Consider the following 13,695-nt stretch of genomic DNA (forward strand, 5'->3'; position numbering starts at 1 on the left):
AAATCTTGCTGATAGTGTTGCCATCTATGATTGTGGCCGAGAACTTTTCAGACCACACTCATTTATTTCTCAGTACTTTGAAATAATTTTCTTTAATTAGTGGACTAACCACTTATCTAGACAAAACCAGATTAGTTTATAGAAATTGAAACATTCGAGGAATTGCATTTGGCATCACTCCAGAAATTAAAACCTTATACCATTTTTGGAGTCCCATTCTTCGGATGCCATCTGTTTCAAATTCAAGAACTAAGACAAAGATCTATCAAAATAATCAAGGACTGGAAAACTGCACCACTCAGTTTTACTTTGAGAATGATAGTTCTTAAGACAGTCATTTTTGCAATTTTCCTGCTTTACAGTATGGTAAAGCCTGTACTTAAACAGAATCTGAGGTTGCTTGTCATTGAAAGTTGACCTTCACTTCTGCCTCCTTTTCCATGTGGGGAGGGGAGGGGGATATCACAACAAAAAAAAAAAATTGCCTACAAAGTAAAAAAAAATGTAGGCTTTAAATGTGGGATTTTTTTTCTCCTCTTGCTGGCACTGTTCTTGAGTGCAGAATTCCTTACTTCCTTCTTGCCAATGTCTGTCAGTGTTGGATTTCTTGTTGCAAGTGCTATTAAGCACAGGATTTAATCTCTTGTTAGTGGTGAATTACAACAAATGCTCACCACAAGATCTTATCAGACCAAAGGTTCGTTTTCTCCTTTTTTCCATTAATACAATAAAGAATTATAAAATGAGTTCCTTACATCGGAGAGCAGAAAAGTCACTGAACTTCATGAAGTGAGAGAAGTTGTAGAGTACTGAAAGTAGTAGGTGCAGAGAATATACAAACACACATATACATATATATGCTTTCATACCCTTTGGCAGTAATGATTGGAAGTCAGGTCTGCATGATTAAGATAGGAAGGTTCTCGACTGAATAAACTGAAAGTTCAGATGAGATCATACATAAAGTCTTCTCTAAATGGGAAACGATCAAATATATGTGCAAAGAGGAATATCCAGAAAAGGTGCATGGAAGTTGGGAAGCATAATCTTCACCATGGATATGAAACAGCAAGTTCTCAAATAGTTTTCATAAGACAGGCTTGAGTTGTAGTAAACTATCCAGGAGTCAGAAGACAGTGTTTGCAATGTGGCATCCAGGTGCAATGTGCCTAAAAGCTAAATGTTTCAATACTTTTGGAAGAAGGTACATCTGCTCTGTGCACATTCAGTCCTATCTCTCTTCTACAGGTAACTTCTAGTTATTCAAGAATAAGATTAATAGTTTTAACTACATATGTAAAATGTCGCATGATTAATTTCAGATTTTTTTTTTATGTTCTGAGGTAAATACAACATACTCTACAAATTTGACAGGCTTAATCTGTAATGATTTTCTTTTTTAAAAAAAATTTTGTTTTAAACTGTTTACTTCATTATCAGTCTGATTAATTATCACTTTTTACTTTATATAATGAGCATTATTCATAATTTCAGATGATCACAGTATTTTTGTTGTTGCTTTTTAATAAACTTATGTAAAGTCTGAAATATATAGCATATATTGGTGCCAAGTTAGATAATCCAGAAAACCTGCTCTAGCCTAAACAAGGAATTTTCTCAAGCCAATGTAATATCTAATAAGCAAAATGGTGGTCTCACAAAAGACAAAAATAATCTATTCATAAACATTCATGCCAGTGAGATTCGAATCCAAATTTATAGCCCAGGTTGGAAATGCTGTCAAAATTAGTCAGGCATACTGGCAATGATTTATTGATGAATCTAAACCCTCCCTCAAGTATTGATTTAATTTTATCAACTTTCAATTTAAATGCTGCATCTGCTGTGAAATTAGCATGGACATGACAAACTTGAAAAATTGATTTCTGTCAATAAACTCATTCACCTACCTTGAATTCCTTAATTCTTCATGCTTCTCTAGATTTGAAATAATTCAAAATAAATTTCTTTGAAATCTTAATTATTGTTAATTTAGATCATTCTCTTGCAAGTCTGGTTAGCTGATCATTATTTTTTCTTCTGAATCATTACATAATTTAATCCATACATCAGCTTGATTTCATCTGTTATTCAAAATTATTCTCTACCAGTCAGGAACATTGACATCTTCCTAATGAGTGATGGTCTTTTCCATAATTCCCTCTATAATTGTTTTACCTATACTCTAACATCTCAGATCTTTGTTAATCCTTCATTCATTTCTTCATATTACAAAAATACAAAAAATTACCTAATATTATATTTTTCAATAACAAATGCTAAGGAGATGAATATGTACACAAGATGATCATGAAATGATCATCAATAGCACTGTTCACAGAAGAATTTAATATTAGTAGATTTGTCATCATTTTCTGTTTAGAAAATGAATAAAACAATACTGAGTATCACAAAAATGCAAAATAATTTTTGCTACTGGATAAAAATATAATATGAATGCGATTACTTTTTGTTAGGATAGAAAAAAACAAAGACCTGCAACTAAAAGAATTCTCAGGTTTTCTTCTATATTACTACAAGATGTTTTTCTAAAACAAGAAAAAAATGTCTAGAATAACTATTGGTGGGTTGGGAATTTCATCACAGATGAGTAGCGTGTTTTGCTTTTCTCATATGAACCACAAGTAAAATATGATGACACCTTAAAACCGGTTTCTTCCTCTTTCAGTCCAAACAGTAATTACCGAATAAATGTCAGTTACAAATTAAGAAATCTTATAATTAAATCCTTTGCAGTCAAACCAGTCACACTATTACAGAGTGACATTTAGATGCAGAAACTGGTAGGCACCTAGAAGGATCATTCCCTGATCCATTCTCACCATATTCTTCTTCCTGTCTGTCAAATGAAGAACGTTCTTCATTAAATGGCATATTATGATTGTTTGAATTATGAAGCAATGGAATTGCAGTTTCTCTACTCCTAAAACCATCCTCAGTGTCTCCTACTTGTTCACATTCAGCAGAATTCATGTCAATATCTAAAAGATTTTTTAATAAAAATTGCCATTACTAGATTAAACATGAAACATTAAAAATGTTTAAAAAATTAAATGCAAAAATATCAAAAAACAAAAAATGAACACATTTATCTTATATGCACTTACCCTCGCACAGATTGGTCTGGCTTTGTAAATTTATTGACTGTATCCCTCTGAGTACTGCTGTTACATTATCCTAATAATAAATACAAAAATCATATATTATTATGACACCTCCAGGGAGTCCAAAGACTCATCAAGTGAGGACACCTACTCTACAACTCTTTCTCCACTACTCAATATACCAACTATACAATGAACCGCAACTACTACCATCATTTACACCAACGGCATCTACTGCCCCCCCTCCACCACTAGTATTTTCACAGACAATTGCAAACATCCATGCTCATGGCAAGATTCAAACCTGCAGGCTTTTTGCTGGAGAGTGGATATGCTAACCACTGGGACAAAGAGGCGGGCAATATATTTTCCTTCCCGGCAGGGAATCGAACCCTGGTCTCCCACATGACAGGTGGGGATACTAACTACTATACTACTAAGGTTCACATAAACATATAATTCATACAATCATATACATACAATTTGGGTGTGTGTGTGTGTGTGTGTGTGTGTGTGTGTGTGTGTGTGTGTGTGTGTGTGTGTGTGTATATTCAAAAAATACAAGGAAGTGCACACTATCTACCAATAATTGTCCGGACACTTTAGCAATTTACAACTGACACCAGCAGGTGAACCCTAATATTGGTTATGTCCACCTTTGGCTTTGATCACCTCCTGCATCCTTTGAGGGAGGCTTTTCACCAATGCATGGCAGACATCAAGTGGATTTTGTCTCCATTCTTCCATCAAAGCAGCAATGAGTTCAGCAACAGTTCGATGCCACAGTGTAGGCAGCACCTGATTATTCAGAACATCAAGGTACTGAGCTGCCTTCATGGAACCACGGACAACGACCAATGGTCCCACCCCAAACCATTACTTCAAACTTTACTGTGGGTACAACACACTGTGGTAACAACTTCTGACCTTCCAACCCAAACATATGCACTGAACTTATCAAAGTAATCCTCACTGGCATGGAAACATACATTACCCACACTATCTGACCTGCCATTCCCTAACTAAACCCTGGTTCTCCAAAAGATCTACTAAGGCTATACAAATGAAAAACCAAACATACCATAAATGGCTCAAATCAAGAACTCCATTCTCCTTGAGCTTATACTCAAGTCCAAAATAGATGCAAAAAAACAATCAATGCTTCCAAAACAGAGTTTGAAAGAGCAAAAACGGCAGACGTGACTTTTGTCTTACCAAAGCAATTGGTCATAACTTCTGCACTGTTTCCCCCCCCCCACCCCATCATACCCAGATGGCTCTATTGCATCATCATCTACAGATGAAAACCAATCTCCTAACCTCACACTTTGCTTTCAATGCATGCATAAGTGACAATGGTAAATGACTCAACCATTCCAAATGCTCAACATATAAGCCCCCCCCCCATATCCTTTTTCCAGAAAGAGATCAGAAAACTACTGCCCAAATTAGACACAAAAGTCTCCTGGCCCAGATGGCATTCTGCAATTGTCCTGAAGGTTTGTGCACCAGAGCTGCTGACTCCTGTCCTATGTCACCTGTATATATTGTCTTAATCCACTGGACTATCCCACAGCCTGGAAATTGGCCTATATTCCTATATTCAACCCATTCCCAAGAAGGGTGAAAAGTCACTGCCATCCAACTACCACCATATCTCGCTCACCTCAGCCCTGTCTAAAGTAATGGAATAAATCATCAATTCCAACTCCTACACTACTTCGAAGGCACCCACCTAATGCACAATCACCAGTATGGATTCCATCACTGTTAATCAACAGGAGATCTGCTTGCAAATGTCACCCATCTCTGGACAAATGCCATGGAGAAGTTTGGTGAATCTCAAGTGGTTGCACTTAATATCTCGAAAGCGTTTAACCGAGTCTGGCACAGAGGCTTACTAAGCAAGCTACCATCTGTTTCAGGACCCCTTTCCAGTAGTCTGCATGACACAGTTGGACCACGTACAGATCTGTTCTTATCTAGTGCCTTACTTATGCTGACATCTTGCACGCGCTTGATAAGTCTGAACTAGATGAAAACAAAATCATTCTCTTCATAATTATTTCCACCATAATGCCTATTCCTATCATTAATACAATTAATGATAAGAATGACAATTACATAACATTGCCACTCTTACACAGATTACTACCATTCCTCCAATCATAATCTAGTTTCCTTAACTCCGTTAGGTCTCACACCAATTAATAATTTTTCAAGACTCCTGATACCAAATACATTCAACTGTAGGCCACAAACTTGAACAAATCTGTTCTTCTCTCAAACTCACTTCACACCTACAAAAACTCACTCATTCCTTCTACATAGCCTATAAATCAAATAATTTGCCATTATAATCCTTCTTAAATCATTTCTATCATATCTAGATAATATGCTTGCGATTTTCACTTTCTCACTCTTCACTCTCACTTCTTCCAACAATTCTGTTACATCCTCTCTCATACTGAAGTTATTGCTAGTTATGTCATCCGTACCTATGTAAATTATTATCTCTTTTGCTTTGCTGTTTTTTTTTTTTTTTTTTTTTTTTTTTTTTTTTTTTTTAATTGTATGTGCTTTATTTATTTATTTTTTGCTTAGGAAAAACTTGAAGTTATAACCCAGTCATCAATGGCATGTTTTATGACAGTCACCATATGTTCTTTTGACAATCGATTCTACTTACCTGATTCCATGCTTTGTTGTTTCTCATTTTGCTGCTTAATTTTCTTGTCCTCCCATGTTCCTGTAAATGCTGCTCAACTTTCTGTAATTCCTGTGTTGTCTAATAATCTGTTTTAACTGTGTGATTTCAGTGGTTGAATCATTTTCAATATCCTCAAGTTTGTCTTTATAGGGGCAAGTATTCTTTCTCTGGATTTTGCTGTTCTTGATAGCGCTCCGTTTCTTGTGAGTTTTTGGCAACATTTTACAGCACTATTTAATATTGCAATATCTCAACCAAAATATATTTTGAAAATAAATATTATCAATACAAGAAAATCAGCACTAATTTTTTAAGGAGGAAAAAACACAATAAAACAAAAACTGTAATATGGCAGTAGAATAATGCATAGCAGAACAATGGCAACCAAGATATGTTTCTTGGGGAGTTTAATATGGGAGATTTTATTTGGTGCAGCATATGTGAGATGTACTCATCATGAAAGTTGAAAAAATTAAGGAAGGAAAGTAAGACTGGTGAACAAATATGTAAGAAGTGTTTTGAAAGTGAATGCCAGTTGTATGAAGAGAAAAAGTAAAACATAATAGTAAGGAGAGAATATTAACAAAAATCAAGAAAATGTTAAGTGACTACAATATTGTTGAAAGTGCAATGGTGGAAGACCAAGAGATTTTGCATTTAATCCTTTGAAGGATAAAGTGCAGAATCTAACAACTTCAGAAATATCAGTGGTATGGCTAAGCAGAGAAAAAAAATCAAGAACGTATGAATCTATGGTAAGTGGAGTACTTACTGAGAACATGACTAAATGTTGTTACCCTGGTGTGAAAATTAATAGCATTAATGAATCTGCTGTTAGGATGCAAGAAAGATAAGCAGGAAGAAATAACCGTTTTGGCTGGCACTAATGACTTAAACGGGGAAAAAAAATTCTATGAGAGAAGATATAAAAGATTATTATCAGAAACAAAGAAGAGCAAGAGAGTAAACATTGTAAGTCTGCTACCATGTTACGATAAAAGTGAATTGAGAACACTGATCACAATTGAATCAATGCAGAGATTGTGCAGAGTTTGTAGACCTCTGGACTGAATTTGATGGATGGAAGGACTTATAATGCAGATTTGGAGTTAGGCATCTTGAGAAAGCATTGTTCACTGAGAATATGGAAGTGCAAAGTCAGGAAAACTAAAGCTTTTAGGGTGGATACTGGTGAGATCTCTCTCACCAGAGAGAGTGTGTAGGACAAACAGAACTTCCTGTGCACAGCAACTGACCAAAGCTTTTAATGAAAGATATTCCTCACCTGTATCTCACTGAAATATGCCCAGGAAATTGAAGAGAATCTGTACCGGTAGTAGCATGCCTATAAAGAAGCCACTGATTTCTGTGAGGAACCAGAAAGTTTGTTTACAGTGGTGGCAGGAAATCCATGACTGGACACTGGAAAAAAAGTCATATGGTTGGATGAGTCACTGTACACCTTTGTTCTGTACTGATGGCAGGCAGAGAGTTTGGCAGACGCTCCATGAAGCAACGAACCCAGCTTACTTTGTAAACACAACCAGATTCTGGAGATGGAGTCAGTGTGGGGCATGTTCTGTTAGTACAGAATGGATCCTCTGATATTGCTAGAAGGTTGGGTGCCCTACTCCAAAGAATATCCAAACACTGTACATTATACATAAACATGATAAAAAATTATTTACAGATCTAAAGTTGTACTCTCCCAAACTGAGAAGAACGGTATTCAGCAAATGTGGTGGATAAAAAGAAATCATGGGAATCTATATTTTGAGAGCTTTCTACTCATATGCACAATAATTCAAGTGAAAAATAAATTACCTTCATATTTGTGAACACTAAAGTGACATCTTGCTTCCTTAAAGATTCTATAAGGTTCTTCATAGCCTGAAATAGCAAATGAGAATCACAAATTAATTCATAGTGTGAATTGTACTCAACAATGTTGTGAAGGGGAAAAGGAAATTAAAAAAAAAAAATCGCAAATCAGCATTTTAAAAACAGTACAATCCTAAAACCAGCTATTCTGAAAGCATACACTACTGTATATGCATGAGATTTTGCTACAACTGCTTTAATTCTGCAACAGTTCAATCTACACTACTTACAAAGAAATACTTTATTTTATACATTTTTTATGTTTATATCCTTCCCGTTTGTTTCATTTTGTTGCATATTCAAACTATATACCATATTAATAAATGAGCTGATGTTTCTGAAAACCAGGATCTCTGTAAACTGCTAGGTTCCAAAATAGCCAAGATTTGAATGATTATGCTATGAAATATGAAACAGTAATGCAGAATTTTTATGCAAATAAAAGCTTCACTAAATCAGTTCCAACATAATTTTGTATGGCAAGTCCGATTTTCCAATTTATAGAACTAATGAAATATGAATTCAAGTAAGGTTTCTGATTAAAAATTATAAGTAACAATCTGACAGATAAATTTTGGGATCCAGAATGATGTTTCAGATTAGACCTTCAAACATTTCCACTACCATATGCCTGACTTTCTTGGTTTCAGTTTGTACTGTGACACATTTTGTCAGAGATCATTATTTGGTTCAGGAAATCATTATGAGTTGAAGATGGCCTAGGTGGCCAAGTAGATAACATATCAGCTCTCACCAACAGGTTGTGGATTTAAATTCTATTGAGAACAGGGATATTTGAATGTATTTAGGTAGCAGATGAATTTTATGGCTCAGCACACATTGTTTATTAGAGTCTGAAGTGACTTGTAAAAAGTTCCATGTCTCTAGGACAAGTATTCTAGATTACACAGATCATTCCTAGTACTAATGTGTAATGTACTATAGGTTTACAACCTTTAATGGATGTGACTGACATGAAAAAGCAAGCTAGCAAGCTGTATCAAAAGGTCCAAGGACAATTCTATACAGTGACCTTGGAATAATATGACATTTTGATCTGATAATCATGACAGATCCTCAGATCATCATTTTAAAAAGGAAGTCAATCATGAGGTGTTGAAACACATTCAATTCGTTCCTAACTTTTATTCTCTTCTTCAGAGCAGGCAGTTACAATCAGCATAACCAAAGGTCTAAGCAATGTTTCAGCAAGGTAGCCTCAAATCTGGAGAATCAATAAGGATGTGTTTTAGTGCTCTCAATGAACCATCTTTATACAGTTTTTAAACATTATAAGTAAGAATTGTTCAACTTTCGAATGATGATAATCATTAAAGTGATCAAAAGTACATTTTCTTCAAACAAAAGGCCATGAAAGTTCAGCAAATGTTTCACTCACAAAACTTACAAAAGTATTCTGAATTATTCTTTGGCATAAAAATTTTGTGACACTTCTAAAAACATATGAATTTGTTTTTTTGTAATGAATCTATAACAACTTACCACAGCCATAGTGTAGTCAGCATTGATGAGATTATCTCCATATAATATAACAGTGCAATGGGAAAGTTCTTCACTAGCACCTACAAAAATCAGTAAAAGATTAAAAAAATCTTAAGCAAACATATATTAAGGCTCCCTTTTATTTTTTATAAAAATTGCTTTAGAGTCACTAAAACAATTACTTACCTAAAAGAAATCTAGCAATATTTTGTAACTCAGTATGCCAAATATTGCTGAAGTGTGAAAAATAATGCTCATTATTTTTCACACTTTATATTCAATATTCAAAAATAAATGCCATTGAAAATGACGTGGAGCGAGAGATATTCTTATCTGATTCATGTATTTCTTAAAGGAATAATAGTCAATTAAAATCCATTTCTATAATCTTGATAGCATAGTGAAAGGGAAGAGCACTCTTAATTTCAAGTTCAGTAGCAGCATATCATAACGATGTGAAATTATCACCATTAAACAATTTAAGGACTGTACAAAAGTAAAGACCAATAATTTTTCCTAGATTAAGTTTTACTATTTTTTAATTCACATACACAAAGGCAACTAATGGCAACCCAATAAATATTCCTATTTTATGTCACCATTATTACACTTCAAGGAAACCAATCTCTAAGAACATTACATTAAAGTCAATTTTCACAGTATCCTTTTGAATGTTTCTTGTGCTATAAGAACTATGTTAGCTGGATGAAAAAAAAATTCTTTTCAGACTAAGCTATGGACTGAATGTGGCTCAGTGTTAAGAATAGCTGTCAATTTTTTTTTTAATTATTAAATCAAAACTATGAATTTCATTCTGGATGCGAGATCTGTATCTGTTTACGTAATTAAAAAAAAAAAGCATGAGAACAGTCAGAAAAAAAAAAAAAAGGCAAGGGCAAAATAGATGAATATTGAAATTTGACAAGTGGAAAAGTAGTTAGAGGAGATAAGATAGTAAAAATGAACAAATACAGGATAGAAAAGTGACAAGGTTAGTGAGCAATGAAAAGGTGTAATATGAAATGACACTGGCCAATCATCTTTCATAAAGGAAACGGTAATTCTTCTGCTTTATTGGCAATAAAGAAGGATAATTACAAATGGCTATTATTATTACATAACACCTCCAGGGAGTCCAAAGACTAATTGAGAGAGAGCACCTACTCTAACTCACTGTCTCCACCAGTCAATTCACCAGCTACAATGAACTGCAACTATCATCATCTACATCAAAGCCATCTACTGCCCACCACAAGTATTTTCATAGACAATCACAAACATCCATGCCCATAGCAGGATTTGAACCCACAGCCTTTTGGCTAGAGAATAGATATGTTAAACACTTAACCGACCAGGGTGGCAATATTGGTCAAAAAATGACCATTGTTCCAGGATTATTATACTAACATGCTATGATATTAATAGTACTGCAGGGACTAAAATGGAATAAACTATATGAGAAATATGTAGCATTAAGCAATCTAAAGACTACAAAAATAAAGACCAATAAAATTAGTTCACTGCATCCATGAACTGGTTGCTTAATGACAGTCTTGCAACAGAGAGGGTCCTAGAAGGTGGGCAAAAATAGCATCTCAGCAAACAAGCAAAACCAATATTTCCAATTTTGCAGTTATGGTTTAAATTATTGGAGAAGCAATAGCACAGGATTTTTTATGGTCAGAATTGGTTTATAAAAGGTAGATCTTGTTTTAGAAATCCACTTGGATTTTATGTAAACTGATATACTGAATAAGAGAAATTGATATGGCACTATTTCTGAATATTGTCAAGACATTTGACAGACAGTTATATGCACCATACCAACTTGCCATACAAGCTGCAGAAGATTAGGACAGATAATAGCAAATTGTGTATGTGAGGTGGGGGAATCCATTAAAAGGAAGATAACTAGTGGTTATTATGGATACAGTTCTATTCTTCGGTCACTACTGTTTAACTTATTTGTTAATGATATTTCATGTGGATTAACATGGAATATTCAGTTTTTTGCTGATGATGCAAAGCTAGGGAGTGTAACAAGGAATGCTGCTGATGTCAAGTTGTTTCAGGAAGATTTAACTAGATGCTAAGCTTGAATGGATAAATAAAATTGCTATTTTAATAAGTGCAAGCTGTTGTACTATGGAGTGAAGAAATGCAAGACTGCAACTGCTGCATTATGAGACTGTATAGTACAACAGCTTGCACTTATTAAAATAGCAATTTTATTTATCCATTCAAGCTTAGCATCTATTTAAATCTACCTGAAACAACTTGATATCTTCTGTGTGTGACAGAATGATCATTGACTCGGTTAACATACATAGTTTTATGAATTTGTGGAATCTAGAGAAATCATCAATCCTGTTGATCTAAATAACAACTTAAGCTACAACCTCCCAGCTAGTCATTCAGCTGTAATCATGTACTGGCATTCACGTGATGCAGCAAACACGCACTCTCCCAACAATGCAACAAACGAAAGAACAGCTTCAACTATGTTTTCATGCTAATTATGTATAAAGACTGTCTGTGTTGTTCATAGTCTTAACCCTCGATGTTTAGTGTTTTCTCTTTTATAATGTCACCTGAAGAAGGCTGTTAAAGGCCGAAACTAGTAGTGTGTTTATATTAAAACCTTTACTTAAATCTCTGTTCTAGTCATTTAATTCTTCATAAATATATACATACACACACACACACACACACACACACATATCTCCTGGAGGAGATGTGCTTTGCATTAAGGGTAAATATTAAGATTAGTGATCAGAGCTTATTCTACTTTTACCATGAGTTGCCTTGGTCTTGCACTACGTGCAGGGTCAGCTAGACCTGCAACACTTGCAAGCACAAACTTGGCTTGTTTGTTTACTTGGGAAATGGAGTAAAACAAGGTTTAAAATAGCCTGGTATCTTTAACATTCATTATACCCAAGGTAAAATACTTTCTACATTTATATCTCCTCCTGAGATTTTTATTCAATAAGGTTAAAATACCTTATGGTAACTTGTTGTGGTAAAATACTTATAAGCTCTGTATTACAAAATCTTGGTATTTCTAGCCTGGCTCCCAATGATGAGACAAGTTCCAGCTTTAGCAGCCCCGAGAGAAAGCTCCATGTTCCAGATCTGCAGTGAAAGTATCCCAGCCTTGGATTCCAGTTACCAGACCCCGAGAGAGAGCTCCTATTCCAGTCCTGCTGCCTTGGTAAGAACCCTTTGTCTTTTTTTTCTTCTTTGTGTTCCCCCTGTACCTAAGTGTAACAGGTTTTTCTTATCTGCAAACAGGGAAAGCTTGGCCTTTTCTACAGGTTTGTCTTTTTGTGGACTTGGATAGTACAATGGTCTACTTTTTCCTTTTTTTTTTTGAAGTATGTCTTTGGTTCTACCGAGAGTAAGAACCCTCAGGTTCGAAATCAATGCAAGTGTACACAAGAGGACGTTTGCGAAAGCGCTAATTGACTGCGTAGGGGCAGATAATATTTCTGGCTTTACCCCCTATGGGGGTGGCAGATATCAAGTAGTTTGTAAAAATACAACAAGGGAGAAACTACTCAAAGGGGTTGAGTGTCAAGGGAAACTTTGCCATCCTTTTGTCGTTGGTAGCATTTCTAAAAAGATGAATAGAGCGATTCTCTCTGGAATACCTAGAAGGAGGCAACGACCTAATTAATCAAGTCTTTTCGAAATGGGGAACCGTACGAGATGTCCAAGTAGGCAACGACGCTGACTACCCTGAATGGATGTCGGGGGAAGTCACGTTCTCGTTGATGATGCAAACAGACGTTCCAAATTTTGTAATGATCGGGTCGGCCAGGGTAATGGCGAGTTACCTGGGAGTAAAGAGGCAATATCATGCCGCCACCTCCGAAACACTGCCAAGTACATCAGTGGAGAAGCTTGCAACCAGGAGACATGAAGGGCAGGAGGAACCGGCCACCGATCAAACCGCCACTACAGATGTAGCAACCGAAAATAACCAGCAGCACCAACAAAACTGAACTATCACTGCAGTCACAATAGACGAGGACACGGAAGCAGTAGATGTGGAAATCAACAATGCAGAAACCACAAAAGAGGCCAGCCAGCCCTGAAGAAGTAAATATTAAAAAATCGAAACAAGGAAGTCCAGCACAAGTTGGAAAAATAAAGGCAACTTCAGAACCCACAGTTCCCTCACGCGAAAGCCAATGCACCAATACTGCATCTCTTAAAGGACATCCCCGAGCTAGTGAAACTATTAAGAACAGCAACAGAAACATTCGGAGACATTGAACTCATACTCACAGGAAAAAACGGGCCTAAAGTTGTCAGCGCAGAATGGAATGATATGTTTGTCGAGGACATAAATGAAATCACTCCTGAACAGATTAACGATTTTATTGATGCAGGGGACGACGTGGAACTAGCATTGTACAGAGGCCTTTACATGCTAAACTACGTCCGCAGAGATAAATTAGCCGATCACAT

The 13,695-nt window shown here is 35.6% G+C and overlaps 1 protein-coding gene across 1 annotated transcript in view; it reads right to left on the reverse strand.

The window, feature by feature from the left end:
- Positions 1 to 331: 331 nt before the first annotated feature.
- The window catches only part of LOC150097235 (sodium-independent sulfate anion transporter-like), a 217,815-nt gene continuing 204,451 nt past the window's right edge, over positions 332 to 13,695 (reverse strand). The window contains exons 17-20 of the mRNA XM_090407626.1: positions 9,220 to 9,299; positions 7,660 to 7,725; positions 3,129 to 3,198; positions 332 to 3,002 (exon numbers count right to left, since the gene is read on the reverse strand). Of these exons, the coding sequence (XP_090263752.1) occupies positions 2,767 to 3,002; positions 3,129 to 3,198; positions 7,660 to 7,725; positions 9,220 to 9,299 (452 nt within the window). The 3' untranslated portion in view covers positions 332 to 2,766. The remainder of the gene's footprint in view (positions 3,003 to 3,128; positions 3,199 to 7,659; positions 7,726 to 9,219; positions 9,300 to 13,695) is intronic.

The sequence above is a fragment of the Typopeltis vanoorti genome, chromosome 17 (assembly GCF_054136105.1).
Source record: "Typopeltis vanoorti isolate ZY-2024b chromosome 17, IOZ_Tvanoo_1.0, whole genome shotgun sequence".
Lineage (NCBI taxonomy): Eukaryota > Metazoa > Arthropoda > Arachnida > Uropygi > Thelyphonidae > Typopeltis > Typopeltis vanoorti.